At 38.8% G+C, this 27693-nt stretch overlaps 8 protein-coding genes across 8 annotated transcripts; 5 read left to right on the top strand and 3 right to left on the bottom strand.

The window, feature by feature from the left end:
- Positions 1 to 276: 276 nt before the first annotated feature.
- BATDEDRAFT_21030 (protein phosphatase 2A regulatory subunit CDC55) lies at positions 277 to 3874 on the top strand. The gene is made up of 9 exons (XM_006682713.1): positions 277 to 308; positions 445 to 562; positions 1575 to 1672; positions 1753 to 1903; positions 2002 to 2292; positions 2408 to 2572; positions 2685 to 2928; positions 3041 to 3321; positions 3418 to 3874. The coding sequence occupies exons 2-8, from the start codon at positions 481 to 483 to the stop codon at positions 3318 to 3320; spliced, it is 1311 nt and encodes a 436-aa protein (XP_006682776.1). The 5' UTR covers positions 277 to 308; positions 445 to 480; the 3' UTR covers position 3321; positions 3418 to 3874.
- BATDEDRAFT_37537 (uncharacterized protein) lies at positions 3873 to 5977 on the bottom strand. Its single transcript, XM_006682805.1, has 8 exons — positions 5806 to 5977; positions 5534 to 5598; positions 5154 to 5462; positions 4991 to 5055; positions 4687 to 4881; positions 4387 to 4616; positions 4177 to 4299; positions 3873 to 4092 (listed from the first exon to the last, which is right to left on the bottom strand). The coding sequence occupies exons 1-8, from the start codon at positions 5847 to 5849 to the stop codon at positions 3888 to 3890; spliced, it is 1236 nt and encodes a 411-aa protein (XP_006682868.1). The 5' UTR covers positions 5850 to 5977; the 3' UTR covers positions 3873 to 3887.
- A 628-nt stretch (positions 5978 to 6605) lies between these two features.
- BATDEDRAFT_14849 (uncharacterized protein) lies at positions 6606 to 7400 on the top strand (the record flags this gene model as incomplete). Its single annotated transcript, XM_006682701.1, has 1 exon — positions 6606 to 7400. A coding segment is annotated over one exon (795 nt), but the record flags the coding sequence as incomplete, so codon positions are not given.
- Positions 7401 to 8798: 1398 nt separating this feature from the next.
- BATDEDRAFT_92633 (SKI complex subunit tetratricopeptide repeat protein SKI3) lies at positions 8799 to 14422 on the top strand (the record flags this gene model as incomplete). Its single annotated transcript, XM_006682846.1, has 14 exons — positions 8799 to 8822; positions 8911 to 9138; positions 9204 to 9332; positions 9406 to 9508; positions 9589 to 9719; positions 9807 to 9964; positions 10043 to 10404; positions 10515 to 10828; positions 10903 to 11886; positions 11986 to 12144; positions 12267 to 12850; positions 12953 to 13133; positions 13226 to 13326; positions 13429 to 14422. 14 exons carry the CDS (start codon positions 8799 to 8801, stop codon positions 14420 to 14422), a joined length of 4452 nt encoding a protein of 1483 aa, XP_006682909.1.
- A 923-nt stretch (positions 14423 to 15345) lies between these two features.
- Positions 15346 to 17857, top strand: BATDEDRAFT_30887 (uncharacterized protein; the record flags this gene model as incomplete). Its single annotated transcript, XM_006682779.1, has 13 exons — positions 15346 to 15372; positions 15464 to 15489; positions 15692 to 15834; positions 16067 to 16140; positions 16215 to 16352; positions 16478 to 16597; positions 16688 to 16807; positions 16931 to 17050; positions 17174 to 17277; positions 17379 to 17394; positions 17513 to 17555; positions 17633 to 17709; positions 17801 to 17857. 13 exons carry the CDS (start codon positions 15346 to 15348, stop codon positions 17855 to 17857), a joined length of 1065 nt encoding a protein of 354 aa, XP_006682842.1.
- BATDEDRAFT_36225 (actin-related protein 2) lies at positions 17768 to 20233 on the bottom strand (the record flags this gene model as incomplete). Its single annotated transcript, XM_006682790.1, has 7 exons — positions 17768 to 18365; positions 18465 to 18640; positions 18709 to 18811; positions 18882 to 18945; positions 19029 to 19251; positions 19366 to 19765; positions 20195 to 20233. The coding sequence occupies 7 exons, from the start codon at positions 20231 to 20233 to the stop codon at positions 18195 to 18197; spliced, it is 1176 nt and encodes a 391-aa protein (XP_006682853.1). The 3' UTR covers positions 17768 to 18194.
- Positions 20234 to 20280: 47 nt separating this feature from the next.
- BATDEDRAFT_92508 (uncharacterized protein) lies at positions 20281 to 20850 on the top strand (the record flags this gene model as incomplete). Its single annotated transcript, XM_006682845.1, has 2 exons — positions 20281 to 20670; positions 20740 to 20850. 2 exons carry the CDS (start codon positions 20281 to 20283, stop codon positions 20773 to 20775), a joined length of 426 nt encoding a protein of 141 aa, XP_006682908.1. The 3' UTR covers positions 20776 to 20850.
- Positions 20851 to 20985: 135 nt separating this feature from the next.
- On the bottom strand, positions 20986 to 22947 carry BATDEDRAFT_92643 (uncharacterized protein; the record flags this gene model as incomplete). Its single annotated transcript, XM_006682812.1, has 4 exons — positions 20986 to 21861; positions 21926 to 22516; positions 22592 to 22696; positions 22840 to 22947. 4 exons carry the CDS (start codon positions 22945 to 22947, stop codon positions 20986 to 20988), a joined length of 1680 nt encoding a protein of 559 aa, XP_006682875.1.
- Positions 22948 to 27693: the final 4746 nt, after the last annotated feature.

Here is a 27693-nt window from a genome sequence, read left to right as displayed (position 1 = left end):
AGCAAGGTGATTGGCAGTGGATGATTGGATGAGATGGACATAGAAGGAAGTGAGACAAGTGAGACGAGTGAGACGGGAGAGACTCTGCTTGTCACGACAGTGTCAAACGCATTAGAACGATCCAAGAGAGAATCCAAGCCAGTTGTCGAGTAGTCGCCAGAAGAGTCCATGCAAGAAGAGCAAACTGCAGTCGACTGCAAGTCAAGACTATACACGTGATGGTGCACTAGAGTGGATTTGCCATCAGACTGGCTAGACTCTCTCTTGTCTTGTCTAGGCTTTGATACAACAGGCGATCTTGGCTCTTAGTAAGTCTGATGAATTCATGGTCTGGGATTCTCTCGAGTCTTTCAGTTGCTTTGTTACTTTGCTTGCAACTGTTTCTTGGCCAATCTGGGCTTTCCTGACTGATTCTGGCCTTTCTTTGGATTATAATCTTGCCAGCTGTGAATTCATACTAGCCCATCTCCAAACTCAACTATGGCTACTGTCGACCCTGATAATGGATGGAGGTTCGCTCAATGCTTTGGTGACAAGGGCGAGATAGACGATGTTACTGAAGGTGTGTTACTATCATTCCATGTGCAGGTTAACACCAAATTTCTGGCTGGGATTGTAGTGGTTTAGACAGTATGGACAATGAGTTGTACAGGCCTTGCTTCAAGTGGAAATCCTTCTGCTCTATAACTGCAATCTCTGTTGAGTGGTATCCATGGTCGATACTATACTGACTGGGTGCTGTCGAGATTGGTCTTGTTTCAAGTGTTGGCCATATACGACCTTTTGGTCATGTCTAGTTGGTGCTGTTTTTATCAAGGTCTTGACTCTATCTTGTCGCTGCCTTGGATATCTGCCCCCGGCTATCTTCTGCTGGTGTTCTTCCATCCATATGCCGCGTATTTCGTTGGCACTAGCTCGTCGTTTTTCTTTTTACGTTGGATGGCTTTGAACACCTGTTGGTGGTATCTTGCCAAATGTGTCGTAATAGCGCACTTGCTGTTGGCTCTTGCCTTATTTTCATGTATCTTGTAGATATCAATATGTCATTTGATTATCTGCGTGCTTGTAAAAATGATACCATCTTTAGATTTTGGTCGAGCATACTGTGCCACTAAAAAATATACTATAGCTACAGCGGTCCATCGATGTGTTATGGATAGTCATGTTGACACTATTAACAACAGGCATTTTTTAAGAAATTAGCTTGACAATGATTTGTGTTGATCCACCTGCAGTTTGAGGTGTCACAGGCTGTCGTGCTTTCAAGTGCGCCAGTTAATCTGATTCCTTGCAATGCTTTAATCTATGCCTGTTTGGATGGCTGTATGCTACAATCTTGAAGGACTGATTATAGACTGCATTTCGCCAAAAAATGCAGTCTAGATCTGCAATCATGCGTTTTAATTAGTCCTTGTCTTTTTGCAGTCTTGACCAAAACATATCCATCACTGATCCACTGATTTTAAATATTCATGGTCTTTATCTTGTCTAACTCTGACATTTTTCTAGCTTATTTCGTTGTTTGGTTTACTAACCCAACATCATACTATCCATGCGACTTTGTTTTTTTGTAGCTGATATTATTTCTGCCGTCGAATTCGACGATACTGGCGACTACCTTGCAACTGGAGATCGTGGAGGAAGAGTCGTTCTTTTTGAACGTAACGAAGGCGTAAGTGATTCCAAAGTTTATATTTCAAAAAGTCGGCATCTTTAGTATTGACTAAACTAATATATTGCGTATATTTGCAGAAAAAATCGTGTGAATACAAGTTTTTCACTGAATTCCAGTCTCATGAACCCGAGTTTGACTATCTAAAGTCACTTGAAATTGAGGAGAAAATCAACAAAATCAGATGGTGTAAAAGACAAAATTCAGCTCATTTCCTACTTTCTACCAATGGTAAGCAGTTTATTGTAAATCGGGGTTGTGTCTTTGATTTTGGAGTCGAACATAAGCCATGGACGGCTCCATTTACTCATTTTAATGCGAGAATTTAGACAAGACCATCAAACTCTGGAAGATTTTTGAAAAGTCTATGAAGGTTGTCTCTGAAAACAATGTTGGCGATGGCTCTCAAGGTCCTACTGGAATTACCAAGGATTCACTCAAACTTCCTAAACTGATCCATCATGGTTCAATCACTGCAGCCATTCCTCGTAAAATATACCAGAATGCGCATACCTACCATATCAACTCCATTTCTATCAACTCGGACAACCAAACCTATATTTCAACAGACGACTTGCGTATCAATCTGTGGAACCTAGATATTTCGGATCAAAGTTTCAGTAAGTTTTTCATTCTAATTTCAACTGACTGGCCTGAGATATTGGATTCGCTTTCAAACTTGCTCCGCTACAAATGACTAAACCACTATTCTGCATCAATCTTGTATTTAATTAGATATCGTTGATCTTAAACCCGTAAATATGGAGGAGCTTGCAGAAGTGATCACAATGGCTGAATTTCATCCAAGTCAATGCAACACTTTTGCTTATAGTAGTAGCAAAGGTGCCATTAGATTGAGCGATATGAGAGCTGCAGCCTTGTGCGACAAGCACGCCAAGGGTACTTTAAATTGCATGATTTTGCTATTTTACTTTCATTATCGACATTGTCAAATAACACTACTGTTGTCAATTCTTGACTACTCTGCATTCTAATATCTTGAACTTGTCAGTTTTTGAAATTGAAGAGGATCAATATAACAAATCGTTTTTTTCGGAAATCATTTCGTCCATTACGGATCTCAAGTTTTCTCGTGATGGGCGTTATATCTTGACACGAGACTATCTCACCTTGAAGATTTGGGACATGAATATGGAAAGCAAACCAGTCAAGGTGATCAATGTCCACGATCATATCAAAACCAAGCTGTGTGACTTGTATGAAAACGATTTCATTTTTGACAAGTTTGAATGCACGTTTAGTGGGGATGGCAGGCAAGTATTTTGAACTTGGTTGTTTTGATTTAGGATACTTGGTTTTCTTGGGATCGTATTTTAATATAAACGAAATTATGATGTGAATGTGTAGTCAAGTTCTTACCGGATCATACAGCAACTACTTTCATGTTTATGACTTGAAAAATGACAATGACATTCTGTTGCAAGCAGACAAGAGTGCTTTTAAAGCAAAGCGATCTGTTTCTGCAAAATATAAGCCTGCTGCTGGACGCAAGCTGACTCGCCGCGACGAGTATTTCCATGTTGACAACCTCGACTTTTCCAAGCGAATCTTGCACCCGTCGTGGCATCCTCGCGAAAACACGGTCGCAATTGCTGCCACTAACAATCTGTTTTTGTTCCAGGGATAAGGTACGTGCTTTAGTGTAATTCTAAACTGGCTATATAGTAGCAGCCATAATGCCAAATGCACGATTCCTTTACTAACAGCACAATGCTATTTTATAGTGTGTTTTGGGGATAACTAATTGTTGTCTTGACAAGTCTGCTGAGCGTTTAGAATTTTCTTATTGTGCACTCTTGACACTCTGCCATTTCTATCCAGCACTTTCTTTTTTACCTTTTATCGTTACATGCTCATCTCAACGACTCGCTCATTCAACTGTCCTTTCGCCACGTTTATTTACCCTTTCACGTTAGGCATCCACATCTCTACTACTATGAGAAGTAGATTCTAATTTTTCCGCCTCTTTTACCTGGTCTAGGTGGTCTTTTGGTATTTATCCAGACCAGAATGCCACAATTATGTTGCCTCTAGTCCCTCTATACTCTCTCTAGTACTTTGTCTATCTCCACCTATGCACACCATTCTTTTTATGATGATCAATATCTAGAGTTATTTTTCTATTATCTTTCAAGTTACATTTGGAACTGACTTGGAGAATAAGAATACGATGGTTTTTGGAAGGGTTTTACGTTTATTTAAATCGTTTATAGTCGTGAGATTCAGTAAACTTTGGCTGATATCTGCGCTTCTTAGTGACAGGGACATATGCTTCAATAATGTTGCGTTCCTGTAAACTCTTGAAGCGGTCACGGAAAATGTTGCCTTCAGGCTTGAGTGTACGCAGTGAGCCCGACAGCTCGTCTTTGAGTTGAATCTCGAAAGGTGCAGCTTGGAAACTAAATTTGACAAACAAAAAGTGCAGAGTTGAACTTGGCATAAATATAGTGGTATGCTAGTGACAATAGATAACAATTTAGTACCTGTATTTACCAACTCGAGCTGGTTTAGTTTCCTTGAGTGTTTCTCGGAGTGCTTGGCGTTTCGCTTGGTTCAATTGCATTGCTTCGGCTTGCTTTTCCATTGATTCGTTAATCGCGTCCACACTAATTCGCAAAATCAAACAGGCAATACAATGTTAGAGTTTAGATAGCCTATTGGCAAACATAAAATCAAAATCAAAATAGCCATACCCATTGATCTGTTCGAAAAATTCATTGCGCTCATGTTGCATTTTTAATCGACGCTTATACTCGATATGTCGAGCCCTTCTACTCCGTTGATTCTGCGTCTTACGAGCTGGATTTTTCTTTTTAGCAGCAGCTTCATCTTGCAAAGTTTCCGCCGTTTCACCTTCTGCAGCACTATCCTCCGCTTGACTATCTTCCTCGTCATCCGTATCATCAAAGTAGTCATTATCGTCCTATTCAAAAAAACACCCAATTCAGTCATCTAGTTCAAGTCCAAAAAGCGTTTACAGATGGACGTTTTACCAGCAAATCCAACTCCTTTGGGTATGAAAGCTGTTTTTCCGCCTCTTCTTCTTGTGCGATTTTTTTAAACTCGATATCGGCTGCAATAAGAATAGCTGCTTGATGATCATCACCCTTTGGATTGTATGATGTGCCTGGGTGACTAATGCGCACTGCTGGGATGAGTTTAGGTCTATAATCACTTGTCGTATATTTCTAATTTTCATCATTTAAACAAGAGATGATACAGATTAGCAAGTGAATCCATCAAGCAATAGAGTTTTACAAAATGTAAATCCATCTATTCCATTTACAGCAGACTCACTGCAATATAGGGTGGTAGAGTACGTGCTAAATATTTGTCCTTGACTGCATTGGATTGAACAGCATCTACAAAAGAATTTGTCGAGTCAGATTTAAAAATAGATATCAGTAAGTTTGAAATCTACAACTAGCCAGATTCTTGGATGCAATTGTGAAAATCTCACCGCTTCCCCATAAATCAAAACCGCCTTTTGCACGTTGAACCATATCCTGCTGCTTACGCCTTTCTGCCTCCTTTTTTTCTGCATCGGATCCAATACTCAGACCCAATCCCTTTTTACGTTTAGCAAGAGTTTCAATTTTTTTGGCGGCAGATTTAGACACCACACAAGACTTTGTGGTTAGCTGGCCATCTGGATCAACTACTTTTGTTGTTTTCTTTATAAACCTGCGTGACAATAAACCTGGAATGGCCGAGTCAGATTTAAGCAGCTGGTCCATATAAAGAGGTTTCAGCCTCAATTCCTTGCGAACTAAAAAAATCATTAGCAAATGTGTTGCAAAACATTGTTGTTTAAATTCAAAATTGGGTTTATCTGCATACTATTTTGATCTCCCTTGGTATCGGTGAAAAAAAGAGACTCTGATGGCATTTCTGTAACACGGCCGCTGTATATGGAATCATGATTGAGTGGATGCCATAAAAAAGTAGATTTTGATTTTAAAAACCATTAGTATGTGTATGAGAATCAATAATGCAAACAAGATTTTCAAATAAAAGTGGGTGCGATTCACATCTCCAACCAACTACATAGTCAATCTCTGCGTTGATGCAGTTCAAACTTGCTGAATTGAGTTATTTTTGTTAAAACATACCCAAGACGTTCTTGAGCTCGTATGTCATCCAAATCCTGTTCCATTTCCGAAATATCAACATTCTTGCGCCAAGCCTTGGTGCCCTTTCTTAGAGCCGGCTTTTTTGCTTTTTTTGAACCAATCGATTGAGCATCTTTCTTGTTCGATACAGAGGATTGATGTTTGTCTGTCTGTGACTTTAGTTGTGCCATTGCATAAGCGATTTGCAGAATTGAATTAAAAAAAATTTCGTGTATTTTTTGTATGGAATAAAAATTCAATGGCCAAACCCCAAAATATATGCGGTTTCATCCAACATTTACACTGCTTTGCATTCAGCTGGTCTAAACTTGAAGATACGCTGTATTATCTCGTAGATTGATTCCAAACACAATAGAAAGCCATTCAACTCGTGTATTATTTAAATGAAACTCATACCATCGGTTCAGTTATACAATGGAGTAAATATTCCATGTATTGGATGTAAGACTGGAATGTTGATATCAAGATGCGAACTAGTCTGATGGTATGATTGTTATAAATTCAAAATAGTGGGCACTTTTAAACTCAAAGGAGAAGAAGCGGTTAGTGTTGTTCAAGCAGCAATCAAACTTGGATACTGTCATATTGGTAATGTGAAGACCTGCTCATGATGGTATGGCTGCTTTTGAACACATCGGCTCATCTTAATAATTAATGTATTTAGACTCGGCTGCAAGCTACAACGTAAAAACTACAAGTTTGACCTAATTTGAGAATTCTGTTTAAACATGACGAGTTTATATGGCTTACTTTGAATCTATTACCTTGTCATACAATATATTTTTCAGAACGAGCGAGAAATTGGTCAAGCGATATCTCAAATGATCCAATCTGGGATAGTTTGTCGAAAAAAGTTGTTTATTACGTCCAAAATTGGTCCAAAATCTCAAGGATATGAAAAAGCTTGTGAATCTATCAAGAATTCGCTTGATAGATTTGGTTCAGATGTAGGATATATTGATCTCATGCTTATTCACTGGCCAGGGAGTCAGGGTATGAAACCAGAAGATCCTCAGCATAAAATAAATCGAGCTGGTACGTGGCGAGCAATGGAAGAAGCATACAAGGCTGGATCTATTCGAGCTATTGGTGTAAGCAATTACACTGTCAAGCACATTCAGGAATTCACAACAATGATGCACGAAAACAAATGCACAGATCCAGACGATGTACTGACGATGCCTATGATAAACCAATTTGAACTTCATCCCTTGCTATGGAATGATACCACACAGAAACTGATCGAGACATGCCATAATCTGGACTGTCGTGTTGCGGGATATTCGTGTTTTGGAAGTGGATTATTGATTGATGGATCTGCTATTGGAAACAACGGCTTGACACTTGCCGACTTTTCAACCAAGATCGGTGCTACTGTGTCGCAAGTTTTAATCAAGTGGGCCATCACTCGTGGAGATATTGTAATGCCCAAAGCCAGATCTGAGGCTCACTTGCTCGAAAATCTTAATGCTGCATATTTAGAGCTGAGTGACGAGGATCTGAAATGGATTGACTCTCTGGCACAGATTTCAGGAATCAAAAGATTCTGCTGGGATCCTACAAATGTATGCTGAAATCTGGCATTCACTTTACGATCCCATACTTGTGACAGCTCGACAAAGCGTGAATTTGTCATTGAATGAATCGCATCTTATAGTGTATAGGCTTGAATATGAAATCCACATATTATCAGTCGATATTTAGACAAGATCGCTATGTTGCTAGTACACAACTTGGAAATATATTTTGCTCAAGATCTGCAATCTTCACATTCTTGATCCAACCTTTACTTGGACTGAAATTCAACCTTGGTTGCCGAGGTCAGTGGAAATGTCATCGTTTGTAAAAAAGCAGTTGAAGACTGCTAGAGAAGCTCTGGCTGCAGAAAACTATGAATATGCAGAAACCACTTGTGCCGATATCCTTGAAAACGACTCTACCAACTACAATGCATTGGTTTTTCGTGGTCTTGCATTACTTCAACTTGGTCGAACTGACGAGTCACTGGCTTCGTATAATGCTGCTATTTCTGCTGCTCCTTCTCAGGCACTAGCATATCAAGTAAAGCTGTTTTGTATATTGATACTAGCTGTGCACTGGATGCTTGAGCTTGTTTTAACACTACCGATTTCTTATGTAACCTTTCAACTGCAGGGGCTTGTAAAACTGCAACAGGAAACCAAGGATCAGAATGGAATATTGTCAACTCTTGGCTCGCTGCAGAATATTTACTTGGAATCGTAAGTCGAACTTCAGATTCTCGTCTGTACATAAACCTTCCATTTGTGTCAATTTACAGCCAGTCACGTAAAATGGAACACTTGTATTGCAGTCTCTATTTTGGTTTGGAATAGACAATGCTGGAGTATTTGCTGCGTATTCTTGATAGAAACCGACTACTTGAATCGACATTCTCAATTCTTGCTTCAGATACAACTTCCGTCATATGACGATCAACTATAGTTTTGAACTGGACATGTTCCTTTCTCATTTGGCATAGCCATACAACCAACAAGTTTGAAATCAGACTCATTGAAATCCATATATTGGGTTCAATTGTTGTCAAACTCTTGTATTCGCGTTCTAGTTCATGGAAACAATGGTTTCCATGTCAATCACTCAATGTCTGGTTTGTACAAAAAGAGATTGAACAAGTGTCAAGTATGGGATGCATTGAGCTAGAGATGTCAAGATTCGTTTAATTTTTATACAAAATTGGCACAAAGCCAGTGGATTTTGTCAGGGAGTTCAGAAAACAATATTATTCAGCAAATTCAGTGGAAATCATTTCATAGGATTGATTGCTTATTGTAGATACCCTTATCAGTGTTTCATTTTATGTGGATACGGTTGTAAATGTTGGAAACCAAATCCTGATTTACCTTTCATTGCGTCAAATTGATCATCTACCATAATACAGTAAAGATGCAGCAAAATGTTTGGACTGCATTCAACAACAACTTGATATACATATGGAAAAAAACAATCAGCTCGAGGTAATTTGAATTGATAAAATAGATGTCATTTCTGTTTATAGTAAAATTTGGAAATGTTCATGGCTGTTGACTTTACTTATAATGGTAGGCTATTTGTTGTTTAAAAAGCATGCTTCCCGGATCACCACTTGCAGAACTATCACCTGCTGCTTTGCCGTCAGCAATTGAGATCTGGCAACGCATTTTGGAACTTCAAAACAGCCACGATTCTCAGACAATTGCTCGCGAAGTTGAAGCTCGTCGTATGCGACTTGGTTCAGATCCATTGCCTGTCATAAAAGCTACTGTGGAACGAGAAGTTGTGTTGAGCTCAGAGGTATAATAGCAGTTTGTATTGACAGATGAGTTCAAATGAGGATCTAACTTTTTAATTCAACTTAGATTGATACTATTCTTAAAAGCCTTTTATCAATTGATACTGATTTAAAGAGAATATCCGAGTATAATTGTAAGCTTCTTGGCACTCTCGCAATAAAGCTGGCATATGCGGACCCTAGTGAAAAATCAGAGGTAATACTACTGGCTTTATCATATTTGAATTGACATTGTCTAATCAGTGCTGCATACTTTTTGAACTCGTTAGATTCAAACAGAGATGGACTCTATTGCCAACACGCTTGTGAATGACCAGTGCACTTCCCCGCTGGCATTTGAAACGCTGTTGGAGGCAGAAAATACTAAACTGGGTATCACTATTCCAGGATTTATAACGCCTGTATAACCACTCATTCAATTACTCATTATATGTATTGCTTTGGCATTTTAGATCACCGCAACGAAAAGCTTATTACATTGGCGTCTACTTTGACTGATGATTCTGCAATTTCACTTTCTTGTAAAGCATATCTGCTGAGAAAACACGGGGAAGATTTAGATCTGGCTTTACAGTATTTGATGGTAGTGTATAGTATAGCTAGCATTTGACTGTATTTAGCAATAGACTATTCATTTTGCCTGCTTGAATCTGGTTGATTGCATTAATAGAAAAGTCTCGAGCAAGCTCCAAACAGCGTTTTTACGCATCATTTGCTTATCTACGTATTTCTGGACAAGCGTAATTGGAAACAAGCTATCAGTATTTGTGAGAATTGTGAGATTCTCATATCCAAGTATTTCAAAAGCACTGGAAGAAAACTGGATGGGTGTGTATTATTTGTTATGTGATCAACTGTGCTATGAAATTCAATCTATTCCACAATACTAACATTTTTATTTGTTAGTGTGGAGCTTGATATCAACCTAATGCTGGGAACAGCATATGTGGAACTTGGAAAGCGATCAGCAACGCAGGCTCTTACAGCATTTAGATCCGTTTTGGAAATAGATCACTCCAATTTGGATGCGTTGATTGGACTTGGCGTTACTTTGGCAACCATAGGAAAATATAACGAAGCCATTAGATGTTTTGACAAGGTAATTACAATTGACGCTACTAATCAACGAGCACACATCGAGTCTGGATGGACGCTATTTCTGCAGGGCGAATATCCACGCGCACTTGATCGACTTATTGAAGCTCAGCCTTTTGGAAAATCATATCTTATCAAGTATCGACTTGCAAAAACGTACTGGATGATCGATGGTGAGTTTGATTGTCTATTCACTTGGATTTGAAGTACAATATTTATCGATTTAAAACGAAACTAAATTAACTCGATATGGTTTTCAATACTATGGCATGCTGATGCTCAGATAAATACCGTGCTGATAAAGCATATGTTCACTCTTTATTGATTGAGGCTGCACGGCTAAACCCAGACTATGCCCCAACATTTACGTTGCTTGGAATGTATTACAAGGAAGTAGAATCTGATATCATACGAGCCACAAAGTGTTTTTTGAAAGCAATATCTATTGATAATGAGGAGGATGGCGCTATCAAGGCTCTTGTTTTTTTGTGGCTGGAGAACGACAATGTTCATCAGGCGGTGGCTTTGCTCAAAGAAGCTGCCGTTAATCTTCCACGACTATGCTGGATATGGAAACAGCTTGGAATTATTTCGTTGGTGAGTTGTGTATGATAATTGGACTAGATTCTTTAGCAGGCTAATGTTTAGTATAATTAACATGTCAATTACAGTCACAAGGAAACACCAATGATGCGGTGGGTCAATTCCAGACTGCTTTGCGACTGGATGCAAAGGATCGTGTTTCCTGGATATCACTGGGCGAAGCCTATGCATCTCAGGGTAAATACATGGCTGCTCTCAAAGCCCTCGATCGAGCTCTTGAACTGGAACCACAGGCCCAGTTTCCAAAGTATCTCAAAGCACTTGTTTATCACAAACTCGGCATGTTTCCCGAAGCAATTTCAAATTTTCGCACAGCGCTCACCGAGTTAGAAAACAGTCCGTCTTTTAGCTCTACGGATCAAACTGCGGCAGCTACCACAGAGATGAAGCACGTACTTGTACCTACTCTCAAGGGTCTTGGCGAGGCTCTTCTTTATTCAGCTCGAACTTTGTATGACAGCGGTGCATATGGCGCATGTGCCTCGCATCTTTTTGATGCGATTGAAGTTTGTTTGAAAAGCTTTTTAATTGCACCTCGTCTGCTGTGCACTGCAAAAATTCTTGGTGATGCGTGCCTTACTTTGGCCACCTTGGTTCCTGGTCTTGTGAGTGATTCTCACAGTCAGGTAATTGATCAACTGATTACATCAATTCCTGACATTGACAAAGACACATACAGTGGCTGTGATATGCCTTTTGAATTGAAAGAAACGGACACGACTTCCATTCAACGAGTTTTTATTGGCGCTGCGTGGGCTTATTATCGCGCCATGCTGATTGCTCGAAACAATCAGCAGCCAGCTGATGTGATTGCCGTCTATGCGCATGACCTAAGCATTGTCTACTTTCGATCTTACAAGCATGCTGTTTTCAATCAAAACTCAGAACAGTCATCCCGTTTATTGAAACTTGCGATAAAATATGTTCAAGTTGCCATTTGCATGAATCCTCAAAAAGATTTATACTGGAACGCACTTGGCGTGTACTCGAGCTCAATTGATCCTAAACTATGTCAGCATGCACTTATTAAAGCTGTTGAAGTCAATATGACGGTATGCATTCTGATTTGCTGATCTGATGCAGCGATAAATAATGTGTTGGCTATTTGCAAGTTTATGCTGAATTGCTTTGTATTGATTATTTAAATATAGAATCCTCGCGTGTGGTGCAATTTAGGGTATTTTTATATGTTTATGGATGATATGGATCTAGCCGGGCAATGTTTTTCAAAGGCGCAGTTTGTAGATCCAGATTGGCCACTTGCATGGTTTGGCCAAGCATATTTGGCTAAACTAGCAGGAAGCAGAGAGGTTTATGAGCTAATGAATCATGCACATGAACTTGGGAATGCGTCACATGTAAAGATATGCTTGTATATTTGCCACGATTGTTAAACTGTCGTTTCAAAAATAGTCTAACTTGTAAATACTAGTTTGATATTCTGTATTCGTATGGTTTAGAATGCTTTCGTAGTTCTGCACTGACTCCATCAACTCTGATTATTGCGTCACATTGTCTTTTGAAATGTGTTGAGCGTTTTCCTGAAGAACCGGCAGCCTATAATCTATATGGACTTATTTTGGAACGTCAGCACCAGCACGAAAATGCCACCAGCGCATTTGAAGAAGCAATTCGACTGCTTTCTAAATCTAAACACGCAGATCAAAACCACATTCAAAAACTGCTAGCACTTGTTTTGGAGAACAAAGCAAGATGCGAATCTGCTGCTGGCCGTTTTCACGATGCTAATACAACATATAAAGAGCTGGCCAATCTAGACCAGCCTGCATCTGTATTTACATTTGTTGGTCAGGGCTTTGCTGCTTACTTTGTTCAAGATCTAAAAACCAGTCTCATGTCATTTGAAAAAGCCCTCGAATTATGCGATAGTAACTCTAGCGATGATGCGACTGCCAATCGTCTCAAAAATGATACAATCTTGCTGCTCAGTCAAGTTCTTTATGCTCTCGACACAGACGAGCATATTGAATTGGCAAAGCAACAACTATTTCAATGGTAAAAACAGTTGAACATTTAATGACTGGAATTGCTAAAATCAGACACAATCTAGCTCACTTTGCTTTTTAAATTTCATATCTATTATCAAACTTATTTTAGCATTTCCAACAATGCTCAGTATGTTCCCGCCATTATTGGTCTTTGTGTAATGGGTCTTGTTAGACAGGACTGGGTATTGGCGCAAACCGCTGCTGCAGAACTCATCAAGCTAGATTTAGAAGTAGCCGAAACTCTTGATGCCGATATAGATTGGGTTCTTTGCTCATTTTTTATCATGCTGGTAATTGAATACAATGTGTTGTATTGAGAATCTGAAACTATAGCCGCGATGTTGTACTGACCGAATTTTTATATCTGAAATAATGGCTGTAGAATGGCCAGACAAAAACTGCTCGAGGATTTTTAAGCAAAACAGTTCATCGGTATCCATGGAAAGCTGCTCGATGGTCAAAGCTTGCTGAGCTAATTTATTGGTGAGTACACTCTGTTCAACTCTACATCATACATGAACTAGATTTGATTCAAATTTAGAAATCATGACTATCTATGTATGAAGAAAACTGACCGTTAAATAGTCATTCACCTGCTCAGAGCGATGTTTCGGCCAAATTAGCAGCGTCTGGCTTGGAGATATTTATTTCTTCTGGTTTGGATTCGCTTAATCCTGTCAAAACCACTGATGTGTCAGATATGCAACGAATCCGAGGTCTTGCGCTACTTTCTGAAGGAAACCCTAAAATGCATCAAAAAAGTCGAACCACACTTTGTCAAGCCATTCGATCCTCTCCTAGCAATCCTGCCAATTGGCTTGCCCTTGGATTGAATCAATGTGCAGATGCTGTGTCAAACTCTGTAACGTCTATTGAAAGTGCTGAACCAAAAACTAATGATGATTTGAAAGTTGTCGACAGTATTGCCGAGTCGGCTATTACTGTGATAGATACTTGCACAGATTCATCTGAAATATTGAGTTGGTCTCATTTGCTTAAAGCAGAGGCTCTTTTACAATCTACACTCCGATTAACTGAACTATCTGAGATTGAACAAGTTATTCAAAAGGCAGATGCAGTGATTAATACCTCAATAACGAGTGCGGTAAAGCGCGCAGGATACGTGCTTCTTGGACGTGCATTACTTTGTAATGGCGATACGACAAATGCTGAGCGAGCTCTTAAAACAGCACTACAATACGATGATGAATATTGTATTTTGCCATTGGAAGAATTAGCAGCTTTTTACGCTGCAAACTCCAATCCTTCAGCAACAGAATTTTGCTATCGTCAGGCAATAGCGGTGTTGTCCGATAATACCAAAAGTAAAACCCCTACACTATTGCGACTAGTACAGCACTTTATTTGTGTAAATGACCATACGAATGCATTGGAAAACGTCAACATGGCATTAGTTGCCGATTCCGCAAAAATAATATCAAGGTTTTTTCAGACTTTGATCCTAATTCAAACTAAGCAGTCCAAGGGGAAATTGGCCAAGAACTTGACGATACTTTCTGAATCTGACGAGATTGACCCCGTTATTGTTAATTGGCTGGCATTGAAAATCGATGTGTAAAATGAAATTGCTTGATTGAGCAGTGATTGAACTTGCCCATGTATTCACGTAAAATGAACACGTTTATCTTACAATGACTGCCTCTTGATTTGGAATAAACAAGAGTTGAATATTCGTTGTGCTTTCCTATTAGAAATCGATTGCCTTTTTAATAAAAAGTATCAGTTTTTCAATCAACACAACGTTTATATGATACTCACAAACTATAGGTTTGAGCTTTGCTTTTTTCCCTTTTAGCATGGCCATATATTGTATAATCACCAGATTCACTTATTGCAATCCAAATATCGGGCTCGATTTTTTGATGGTGCCAATCAAACCCATCCTTGCATTCGCGTTTGGGTTCAAAAAAATAAAGATTGCCTCTAATAATGCAATTGCTGGTTCCATGCCAGTCACCAGGGAAATACAAATCAACTAAATAGTTTGCAAAGCAATGTTGACCAATAGACTTAGTGGAACCAATCATTTCATGATACTAGTCATTATGTATTTTGGTATCCTTTTGTTTCATTTTACGTGGATATGGCTGTAAATATCACTGACATTTGACAGTTCACTAGCTAGTAATGCTGGAGAAAGCAGGTTGGACTTTGCCACCCATCAAAATAGACATTATAGTTTATTGGTAGTTGATTATAAATAAGCTATGCACCCCACTATCATACACCTGACTGTATCACTGATACAGTACATCGATTTAAACGCGAACACGAAAATTGATTATGGAAAGCAAGTTGACATTGTGCGTGTTCTTGCCAGCGCTTTCCCATATTTCTGATTTCCTACACATTACTTATCCAGAATCAAATCAAAAGTTATTTTTAATCTGTCTGCATTCAATATTTAAAGAGTTATCCAGCACGCTAAATACATTGTATTCGTTTCAATTTGATATTGGTGCTTTGGTTTACACAATTTAAATGCCAGCGGCAAGTGAGGATATCAGAGTATGTTATATATGTTGAGCAATCTAAAGTGTCATTATATCCCATAATCTAACAGTTGCTTTACCTATTTTCAATGTGCTATCATTGACAGTCGGGAAAATGCATTGGAGTATATAGGTTAGCATATGATTTGTATTAAACCTCTCATTACATGATTAGATTGCTTAGTCAAACCATACAATCATTTTGTACATGAGCTTTGTTTTATTGAATGACTAGTCCATCAACAATTAAAGTCGAATAGCATGTTCAATATTCGGTATTTGCTTACCTTTTATTTAAAATATTATCAATCCAACATACCTATCTTTGCATTTAGAGGACACGAGGGTACCGTATATAGTTTAGATGTACAATGGAAGGGTGGTGTTGCACCAAGTCGAGCCGTATCTGCATCTGCCAAATCACGCCGAAAAGTTGGCACAGAAGACTCTGGTTTGGACGTAGCTGTTCTTGTCACAGGTAAATGAATGGTTTTCAAACTATAACTACCTGTCATATAGTTAAGCATTGGATAGTTGCTACTTGATTGCGAGTTGATGGTGTCAATCGTATGTTCAAACTATGGCTACTTGTATAGTTTGATGGCTTGATCACGATCGACGTTTTGATTACTCATTCACAAGCTCATACTCGGCATCAATAAAAGTTGAATACCGAAACTAATTTTGTACGAGGTTGTTTATTTAAATAGGCTCACATGATCAGTGTGTTGTGATATGGGAAGTCATTACCAGTCAATTTGGTAAATCAGATCTTTCCGTCAAGGTAAGTGAACAAAGATGAAATTTTATTCAATGTGTATATTCTTGATCTATTTATACTTTTATTTTATGCTCAAGGTGGATCAAATCAAAAAGCTCAAAGCACATACCGGTGACGTATACGCGCTCGAACTCCTTCATGACGCAGAGAACCTTCGACGAATAGGCACCTTTGTATCTGGTGGTGATTATACTATTCGAACATGGAATAAAGATGTGAGTCTTTTTTATCTTGATACAACTTGATCTCATTCTATTTTTTTGATTGTGTATAAAACTGGTAAAAATAAACTTTTGATATCTATGCACTGACAGCATGACTATTGGATGTAATGTGCTAGCTTTCAACTGCAAGTCAAACACTTCATGGTCATACAGGATACGTGGCGTGTTTAAAAGTCCGCGGAAAACGGGCATTCTCTGGCTCATGGGATACAACGATTCGATCATGGAACCTTGAGGTTGATTTCAATTGAACGGCTTAATTGTGGTATATGTTTCCTTGTATCTAAACTAGTTTTTAATCTGTATCGATGCTGTGGATGTTTTAGACTGGAAAAGGCATGCACGTGTTCAAGGGCCACAAAAACATTGTCAACTGCATTGATGTCATTGACACGGATGTCTTTAGTGGAAGCTGGGACATGAACATTATTCAATGGAGTCGAGCTGTAAGTCGGAATGCAGTTTTTGAATTGCACAATCTTGACTCGATCAAGTTGAATGTGTAGACTATTCAAAGCATGCATTGTTAATCCAATTTTTGAATGTCATGAATTTATATTTTGAAAAAGACTGGAGAATTAGTGCATATCTACAAGGGACACACGGATGGAGTGCAGTGCATTCAGTATTACGAAGAGCAACTTTTTAGCGGATCAATGGATAAAACCATTAGAGTATGGAATACAAAAGTGAGTTGTTTTGTTAATAAAATGTATAATACTTTCAAGAATGTAAAAATACAGAATGGCGGTAGATTATGCTAGAGTCGATTTATAAAACTAATCTAGATTCATCAACTATTGCCATTTTAGACGGCAAAAACCATCAAGACATTTCGTGGTCATCAAGGAGGCATCGAGTGTTTACATGTAGTGAATGGATACTGTTTTTCAGGATCTTACGACAAAATGATTAGGTAGGATGCTTTTTCAAGTGTGCCTACTCATTCAATGCTTTAAAACACATATAAAATTAACCTGTTTGAATATATATGCTGTGCGGGGTAATTACAACCAGATGTTTCAAGATTGATGTAAGTAAAATAACGGCAAAAGGTTGAATATTTTGGAATTTAGCTTCTAATCCTGGTGTTTTTATCAACGTGTACCAAACGATATGAACCAACATTGTCGATTTTCAACACTATATAGTCTGGAGACTGTGTGATGATGTTTTCTGGGCATACAGATGGAGGTGAGATTGAATATGTAGCATTTCAGTTACGCTAGATAAACAAGACATATGCATGCTAATCATTTGCGTATAACCAGTTTATTGTCTTAAAGTATTTGCGGGTGTATTATATTCAGGCTCAGGGGATAAATCAGTTCGGCTTTGGGATGTCAGGGTAAGAATAAAATAAGCACACATTAAAAGATTTGGACCATTCAAAGAAACGACATAATGACTGTAGCATGTCACTTTATATTTTAAAATAGGATCTCGTGCAGGCACGCCCAAAATCATGGTGGAGAAAACTATTTTGCTGTGGGTAATCCAATCATAAATACAGCCAGGATTTCATGGACAAGCAGCACATTTACACTCTAGTTTCGCACAATGGAATGCACCGTATAGTGTGGTATCGCCAGCCAAAAAACTTTCTAGTATAAAACCAACGTTGTATTAACCCACTCCCCCGAAACAAAATAGCAAATGGTATTAAACAATGCAAAAGAAACCAGAAAATGTGTACTATTGTTTGTAAAAAGTGGGGTACCACAACTGAGTATGTGAGTATGGTTCTTGACCTTTTTTGGGTAACACAACTAGGCTTGAGTGGAAGATATTGAGAATACTATTCTACGACTTTTTCAACACAATCAAGACTATTTAAACCCCACGAGGACCAAGACGATCAAGAGAGCGTACACCCTGCTCTTCCCATTCCTGCTTTGAGATCCAGAAATTAGGACGATCCTTCATAATATCTCCCAAAACGGCACCACCGAGAAACACCATATGCTTTCGACGAGGAGGATCTTCAACACGAATTTTGAATTTCTGTATAGTGCAACGAGACAATGGCATTGAATAGAAAGAAATCAGTTGAAAGCAATTACAGGTAGTGCAATGATAATGCAATGGCTGCACATGACTTACGCTTAGTCTCGACACATCCGACTTGAGAACCCGTTCAAGGTAGAGCTGCTTGACTTCCTTTTCAAGACGACTGGGAAGTCCTGGATACATTGAGGTACCACCAGATAGAACAATGTGTTTATATAGCTCACTTCGAATATCAATTTCACCAGCTTGAATAGTATTGAAAAGAAGCTCTATAATGGGTGATGAGATGGATTAAAAACATAAAGTACTAAACTAAAGACTACACAACTATGCATACCAGCAACACCAGGACTCTCGACATCCACTAAATGAGGTTGGAACAATGCCTCTGGCGCTTCAAACCGCTCTGATCCAACCTTGATGACACGCCCATCTGGAAGCTAATATAAAAATAATGATATTTCAAAAATGAGTGATTTGGATTAGTCAATCTAGTAAGACGCACCGTACCGTATACTGCTCAACAAGCACTGTGGTTTCTGTTGCGAGCTTGTGTTCCAATTGAAGATCGTAGCTATATCAAATAAAAGCTTGTTGAATGAAGCAGTCAACTTTGGCACTTGAACAGATGTGAAACCTATAGTAAGAATGACATACCCAACGTAACAAAGTTTCTCCTTTAGTTGACGAACAGTCTCAAAATCTGCAGTTCTATTGAAAGCGTAGCCGCGTAACAGCAGCAAGCTAATGAGATAGCGAGTGATGTCACGACCAGCAACATCAAGACGACGAACAAGATGCGGAAGTGCGAATCCCTCGTAGACTGGCACAATATGAGTGACACCATCTCCAGAGTCGACCACCACGCCCGTTTGAAGACCTAGTTTGAAATCAAGACATGTCCATTATGCACGAGGAATTAAAAGGCAAAAAGATGCAAAGGTTGGAATGAAACATAAACTGAATAAATAATAGTTTAAACGATCTTTTATACCTTGAGCATAAAGCGTGAGGACAGCCTGAATAGCAATATAGGCACCACCAAACCCATATTTTTCAAACATGACCTCGACCATTTTTTCTCGGTTACGTTTTGGATTCATGGCGGGCTCAGTTAGTAGGATCTTGTGCTGAGCATAGTCGGTGATCTTGAGTTTCTCTTTGAAAGTGTAATCCCATAAATGGTACATGTCTTCCCAATTGCGCACAATACCGTTTTCCATAGGATATGACATTTGCAGCATCTGGCGAACAGCGGATGCTTCGTCGCCAACCATGACATCCTTGAGAGTAATATCGCCAATCTTCTCTTCAGCTCGAAGAATAGGACGACCAACAACAGCCGGAAAGATGGCTTCTGGAAAATTGGTGCCTGCATAACCACATTTGACAAACTAGAATCCATTTGATAGTGTTTGAAAAGCCCAAGTAAAGATCCATAGTAACAATAAGACAAAGTTAGCAAACGATATTATTGTCAAGGCCAAGCCAGATCAAAGACTTGTCAATGGACAAGAATTAGTGGCGGGAGAATGACGAGAATTGCAACCATTCAAGCTGGTTAGAGAGAGACAGAAAGGTAAACAGCATCTCGAGTATCGACTGTAACAAAGATTCTAATACACTGTATAGTGCAGTATGTTCAAGTTACCACCAATTATAGATTAAGAATAAACCGATGCATTTATTGTCATTGCAAGATACAGACTTGCAGATGCTTCAGACTTTGCAACACACAACCATGGTTCCAGTACGTATTCAAGCACTACAGTAAAATCCAGTTCCATCTCCAAGTATCATCCAACATGAGTAGCACTACATACCCCGGTGCCGTTATCGCATACAATAACTTCGCGACTCATTTGAATTTGAAGACAAGAAACGAAATCAATTCAAACGTTTATCAGAAATGGCGACTCTTGTTGATGGAAGAGTTTTGGTTTCTGGACCGGAAAGTGCAGCTGCTGTTCATCTCTTGCCTTGTCGAATCCAACACAACGGTCCTGCCAACGTCACCAACTATTTCGTTGTGAATTCTTCCGATTCCACTCAAACTGGCACTGTTTCGTCCACATTCAGAGGACGAGGTTTACAGGGTGTTGCACTGACTGCTCCTTGTGAATACTCGTTTGTTGTTTTAGCAAACACTCGCTCTCCTCATGGAACTGAAGCAGATCATTACTGGAGACTGCAGAATCGTTTTAAAAATATCACTGTATGGGCTCATGACGAACATGCTCCTACACAACAATCTGAACCATTGTTGAATCTACCCAACTGGATCCAGTTGGCTACCGAGGTAAGAGTTGGTTTGATGTCCAAGTGGGTGCGTTTTTATACCAGATACTCATTGTCTCTTTATCTACAGATCCATGAGCCTGTTCATGTCTCATCTGAAAAATAAATATATTCCAACTATTTCATGGACTATCAGTATAAACTTGGTCTACAATCAAATAGATCATCATTACTATCCAAACTCTCTTGTTTATTTATAATGGGTAAAATAGTCCAAAAACATCGGATTCCTAATCAACTCTGGCACCACCAAAATAAAAGTATAGAGTGCAATGTTCCTATTTTCAAAGTTGCATAATCAGTAATAAAGCATCCATTACTTTTGTAGTGCTACCTCGGCGTCAATTTGAGATTGTAACGCATCTGGTCCAAAAGTATAATGCCGTCTTTCTTTGTAAGAAAGCGCTTCTGCGTCCGATATTCCTGCTGACTTTACTCCTGCAATCTGGTCAAGAATCGAAACACCATGCTTTACAGTAGGTCGTCTTTGGGTTGGCAGAATAGATAAAGACATACTCGTCAACGGTGTCTGATTGGTGTTGTTAGAATGTAACGAGCCTGTATGGGTCTGTCGAGCTGTCGTTTGAGTTACAGAGCAATGTCCACTGGTATCGGCAGGCTTGCGTAGTCGGAGATCTTTAACTCTGGGATCTGCTTCTACAAAAAAGGACCGCGTAGCATGTCCTCGATCAGCTGGTAGTCTGTGCGCTTTTCTGTTTGTAGCAACAGGAGTTGGCACATTTTGACTAGCATCAAAAAATATCGATCTTTGTCGTTTGGTAAAGGCTGCACAGGTATCAGGAGTGGATGGAAGACCAGCTGCATAGCCTTTATATGGTGTGGAAATGCCTGTTTTGGCTGTATCCAATAAGCTCTTATTACGTTTATCTGTAGGTGAATCTATGCATGCTTTTAAAACAGGAGAAAGAGGTGATGCTAGTGTGTCTGATCTATCATTACTTGTTACTAGACTCTCCTCAAGCGGGTGTGTCCAATCAAGAAATTTACTGCGATACTCGGAATGATACATGGCTTGAAGTTTTGCAACTTGACTTTTTGCCTTTAAATATTGCTGTAAAGCCTCGGTTGGATTAGGTATACGTGGGCGACTTGTCTCGGCATCTACAGGACTGATGATCGTGTTTTCAAATGTCTTGATACGATCACCTCGTTCAAATGTATTTGGATATACCTAGTTTAAATTGAAAATGTCAATGTTACATACCAACACATGGAAATGAATAAAAACAGCATACCTGTTGGCTTGGTGCGCGGACATTAAAAGTTTTGTACATGTTATTTTGAACAACAGGATTGGTATTCCCATAACCAAACGGCATTAGAATCGGTTCGGCGTTTGATTTGCTTCCCTTTTGCAATTGAAGAGATGTCGATGAATGCTTCAGATTATCTCTTGAATCTGTTGCTAAATTCGATGGTTTAAGCATATTAGTTTGAATCGTAGATTTAGTTTTATGGTGTTTGTCTTCAGTATGATCCATGCGAGATAATGTTGGCCGATCAATAATCAAATATGGCTTTTTATCATCCTTTGCTTGTCCTGTTGACGCCAAAGCTTTATCTCCTGTGCTACATTGATCAGACTGTACATGCCGAGTCAAATCTTGTGAAACTACACTGCTTGTCGCTTCTGATGTGGTATTTGCAGGCGTATCACATTGTTGGCTCAAGACTTGATGTGCTGATTCTGGAACTGACTTTGTTGAACATGTTTCGTTTACAAACTTGACTGTATGCGTAACAGGACTAGGTTCCGTTTGAACAACTGGCGCAGAACTCGGCATATCGAGTTTGACTCGTAAATCTGTATCCAATGTCTTTAAAGGCTATAAACATAAAATACTGATTAATCCAGCACGGAATTGACTTCATTAATTATCCCAATAGGATGTACACTTTACCTGCGATGTTGATGAAGCTGTTTCATATGCGACATGCTGGTTTGAGCCAAGGTGCTTATCTGAATGCAATGCTGATAGCATGGCTGTTTTCCAAGTGTACTGACGCTAAATACATTACAATAAAGCATAACCCAAAAACCGTTCAAGCGAAGTCGAGGGTGAGTATACACAGCATAACGATAAGCATTGCATAGTATAGAGCATCATGTTATCAGATATTGATTGGCTGAAGTTAAACCTGAGCATACCTGATATTCGCTTTGCCACGGATAGAGAACATCTGGAATCGACTGCAGAATCGAGATATTATCAGGAATAAGCTTGGAAATAGCAACATCGGCTACAGATGACGACATGTAAAGTAGTCTGTTGAATAGCCTGATCAAAGTTGCAGTAAACCGAGTCTTGTCACCAAAAGCATGACATCTCGTGATTAAACATCACTTTTATGCAGTCGTGACTAGACTGATTACTGAAAGTAGTGCGTTTCTACACAAACTTACCGAGTGGGTTATTCAAGAATTCTTGTCAAAAAACAAGCACTATTTTACCATTATTCATTTCAATTCAGATTCAACCATTCTTGAACTCTATACGACTCCTGTATTCAATATATCTGATACACTCGCGTTCTAGTTCAAGAACAATGATTGCAGTTTTGGAAATACAACTATTGTTTTCATGTCAGTCATCAGGAGAAATATCAGCCAAATAAAAGGTTTAAAAACAGTGTTTTCCAGTAAACTAGCATCAATCATTTTATATAAGACTATTTATTATAGGTGAATGTATCGTATCGAGGTTACTAGCTGCAATTATTTAATATTATATTTGTATACCTGGTATTCTTTGATGTTGTAGGCCGAGATGAGTGCCGACGGATGAGTGAGACCCAACGAGAAACTGAGACGAGGAGTGACTGAGTTGCAGTGGTTTAGGACCTTGACATGGCTTAACAATTGTGGAATTACCAGAGATCAGGTTTGTAGTACAATTGGATCATATATGAATGTGGTCTTGAAATTGATGTTACGATTACACCCAGATAGGATCCAATTGCGCCAAGATCATCGCCACTATGTAGCCCCTCTCTGTGAACCACATAACCTCCAAGTTCTCAAAAGTTCCCAAATTACTGCAACCCAATCTCTTTCTATAAAAGAGATGGCTTCTTTGATTTAACACTATCGTGTTAACAATAGTTGCACCAAATAAACTCGATATAGATTCACAAATATGTCTAGTTTGTATTGATTCCATTTCAAAGTATTTGCAATGTTTTGTTAGAAAATAGGCTTTTTGAAATATTGGTGTTTGTCACTTGATGGTCTATCCAGTAAAGTATCCCTGTTGTTGTTGAGTTGCGTTTAAACCAACGGATGATCAGTGGTGTTTGGTACAAGATCATGCTTGAATGTTTATTGTAAGATTCCAAGTATTCTCAATACTGAAATGAACCATTTTGGTTTAGAATTGAAAATGACCATTTTTGTCAAATATCACCACTGATATTCAAGCATCATGTGTCTTGAACTCATGTATGCAAATGTCAAGTCTAACCAATGTCCAGTGTCAATCTTTGAATGGAACTGGCCATGCGATTGATGCTTAATGACACTTTTAATTAAGCCTGATACCAAAGTCGGTTTGTATTTGTGTCTCATGAGTTCACAAACAACTATAAAAGCAGATTGTCAATTAGCAAACAAACGAGTTGCATTTGCGTTTTTATTAGTTTAACAATAAACACATTCTAGTCGACAATCTCATGGAATGTTTAAACTCTTGAATATGCTTGAACATTTACAGAAATTGAAAGACTTGAACATCAGATTTGCAAATATTTGATTTTGTGAGTAGTCAATGAGTAGTCGATAAAAGGTCAGTATGGTTGTGTTTTTACTGGACAAGTCTTGGATTCTGCTTGGTCGATAAACCATCAATTCGTGACGCAAGTCTTGATCTGTGTCTTGCCAAAGTCGATCAATTTGATATTCCCTTGACCAGTTAAAAGCATGTTTCCTGGTCTCAAGTCCTCATGAATCACACCAACCGATTACAAGTGTCGAATAATCCAATTCAACTCATTGTCTGTTCTCCAGTCACAGTGTTTTCCAGGAATAAAGTCCAAACCAATCAAGTGAAATACTGTTCGTAATACTCACATTCTCCATAATAGCGTGCAACATATTGTAGATTGAGTTTGGCGAGCTTTTCGTAAATTGATATTTGATTAGCATTTTGAATACATCAAGATTGTTGTAGGAATCACAATGTTTGACAACAATGTTGCAGTCATTGAGTCGAATGACTTGACCAGTTGCTCCAAATCCAATCACAGTACCAGAACAAAGTGAATCCACACTCAGATTATACTTGATTGTGCTTGAATCATTACTGTCAGAGTCTGTTGAACTGGAGTCTAATTCCTGCTGTTCAGTTTGATGGTCTTGTAAAACAAGTTGAACAAATAGATTGCCTGAATACGACTAGGAGAACACAGATCGTTGTAAATGGAATGGCTGATACGCAGAGTATCTCTGACAGGTTGCCAAACCAAATAGGTAACATAACAAGTCACACATTCATAGATCAGATTGTTCAAAGCGAGATATCCATAAACTTGGTCAATCACTGCACACATCCATATGTCCAATATCTCCACAAGTCATTTCTGTTGGTTGGCACTGTGTATCCTCTTGATACATCTTTACAAGTCAAATGGTTGTCCATTTACAGAATGACGAACAGGCAGATCATTCGAGTCTTGCTTTCAATAAACGACAAGACTTTGGATCAAGACCAAGAACATTGTCCGAAGCTCCAATAAACTCGAGATGACTCTCCACTTGAGTTGCTGTTTCAAGCGTACAAGGGAAAACACTAGCCTTGCTTCAGATTGGTAATAATCTTCTTGGTCTTGAAGTATTCAGTTGAAGTTGTAAAGAATATGTTTAATGTATCAACATTACTTTCAAGTGTGAATGTAATTCCTGCTGTAGTATGCAAAGCAACACCATCTCCAATGGAAGTTGTGTGATATTCGTACTTTGCCGAGTCTGCTGTAAAGTCTTTTCATTTCCACATACAATTGTGTTTTGGGATGGTTTGTTCTAGTGCCAGTAGTTTGAAAGAGTCTCAACATCCAGCAGAGTGTTTGATAACAAGCTATCGAGTCTTGTTACTGTAATGCTTTTGACGACATCTTGCCCAGTATTATTGTTTGATTTGATGAGTGAGTTGAATGGGTTGATCTCAATAGTCGCATTGTTTCTAATAACGGTAATGGGATCCCAGGAGTTGTAGTTGGTCTCTATTCCATCCACTCTCTATTCTGTAGTGGATAGGATGGAAACCAGCTACAACTCTTGGAACTCCATTGCTGTTCTTGGACTAGATCAAACCACTGGAACTGATCCACTCATCAAATACAACAGTGATATGCCTGGTCAAACTCTGTATCATCAACACTAGACACTGCAGTGGACATCAACTCACTTTACAAACCATTCTTGTGAACCTTGTCCAGTCAATACACTTGTATGATGAACACAACTGTTGTGTGTCCAACATTCAATCAAAACCATTCATTTGGATCAAACCATCATGAACATCGACATCAAAGACATTGACACAATCCCTAATGTTTTGTATTCAAAAGTCTATTCTGGCAACATACAAATCGGAATAGAAATTCCAGTCGACAGACTGACAACTACACAATATTGTCATGATTGGTGTCAGTGGATGTGAACAACAACCTGCTATGGTTTGTGTCGATATTGTGTATTTGACTGTTTTATCGACCTGATCCTGATTCCAATCCCGATTTGAATGCAACAACAATCCAGTCCAATTCACAAGACTCGACTTGAGATTGAACATCAAAAACACTTGGGTTGCAGCAAATATAGTTTGGAAATATCAGTTTTACAAAACTGGATTCAAGCAACACTACTTGGATGTTGTTCAGTCTGGTAAAAATTGACCATATGATGCATCTCGGATCAACTGGTAATGCAGTGGTTTGATTCGGTTAGTTCTACAATGTTGTATTTCAATGATTGTTACAATCTGAGCATGGTGCAGTTGCTCAAGATTCTGGTGCTGAACAACAAACTCTTGAACCAGACCCGACACATTGCTACAGCTCAAAGTGGACCATCAACAGTCTCGAGTAAGATATGCTACAATCCAGCGTGTATTGCATGATGGTTTACTTATTTATCTTGCATTCAATCTCATCCATTCAATAACATCATTCATTACCAATACAATGACACGACACGACATGGCATGCTTGAATTGATCATATTGCACTAATCACTACTATACACTGAATTGATCTACTGGACCCATCAAAACCCATATATTTGTGATTGATCAACATTACGATATTCAAAATGTACTGTTAAAACAGCTGTTTTTGTGCAACAGCAACCAATACAACTAGGTTTACTCATCATGTTCAACATCACTGTTTGTGTTTTTGTCGTCCGATTTACAGCTACCAGCAGTGTGTGATACAATGATGATCCCAATATACTTGTAGCAACGTGAACAATAGTGCTGTTTTTGTTCCATATCAAGCGTGTTGTGCATTTTTGAATGTAGCGGTATTCATGTTGGAAATCAAAGACTATTGTGAAACTAGAGACTCGACAGGTGTAGTAATAAAGCTGGTTGTTTATTACAAAAGTATGTATTGTAGCTTGTGGACGTTAGATACCATACTGATAGTAGTTAACTGGGAAGATTGTTGCAGTAGGTTAAAGATGACAATGAAGGAATGAACCAATGTATGAATTGCGTTGTTTATTAATCCAAGCTCGTGTCTTTTATAAAGTGAGATAGTAGTGGAAGAATACTAAGATATGAGGGACATAGCTCAAACATCATTGTTGAGGATTCCTGGTTACTACAGTTCTTCCATCAGTGGTGACTACGCTTATGTACCAAACATAGAAGCTCACACAAGTATCCACATACACAATGCATGTCAACAGACTGCGCATCTCAGCAGTCCAAGTCTCATTACAAAGATCACATATTACCAATATCTAACATGTATCTGGGCCGTGATCACCAGTTGTGATCACCAG

Source organism: Batrachochytrium dendrobatidis (genome assembly GCF_000203795.2).
Source record: "Batrachochytrium dendrobatidis JAM81 unplaced genomic scaffold BATDEscaffold_18, whole genome shotgun sequence".
Lineage (NCBI taxonomy): Eukaryota > Fungi > Chytridiomycota > Chytridiomycetes > Rhizophydiales > Batrachochytrium > Batrachochytrium dendrobatidis.
This window is presented reverse-complemented; position numbering and strand designations above follow the sequence as displayed.

Bases quoted from the DNA above. Each gene is read 5' to 3' on its own strand.
- BATDEDRAFT_21030 (XM_006682713.1), top strand. From the start codon at position 481: ATGGCTACTGTCGACCCTGATAATGGATGGAGGTTCGCTCAATGCTTT. The intron at 563-1,574 runs GTGTGTTACTAT...GTTTTTTTGTAG, and splicing joins GATAGACGATGTTACTGAAG to CTGATATTATTTCTGCCGTC. The intron at 1,673-1,752 runs GTAAGTGATTCC...GTATATTTGCAG, and splicing joins TTTTTGAACGTAACGAAGGC to AAAAAATCGTGTGAATACAA.
- BATDEDRAFT_37537 (XM_006682805.1), bottom strand. From the start codon at position 5,849: ATGGAACAGGATTTGGATGACATACGAGCTCAAGAACGTCTTGG. The intron at 4,882-4,990 runs GTGAGTCTGCTG...GATGAAAATTAG, and splicing joins CTCTACCACCCTATATTGCA to AAATATACGACAAGTGATTA. The intron at 4,617-4,686 runs GTAAAACGTCCA...TTTTTTGAATAG, and splicing joins CAAAGGAGTTGGATTTGCTG to GACGATAATGACTACTTTGA.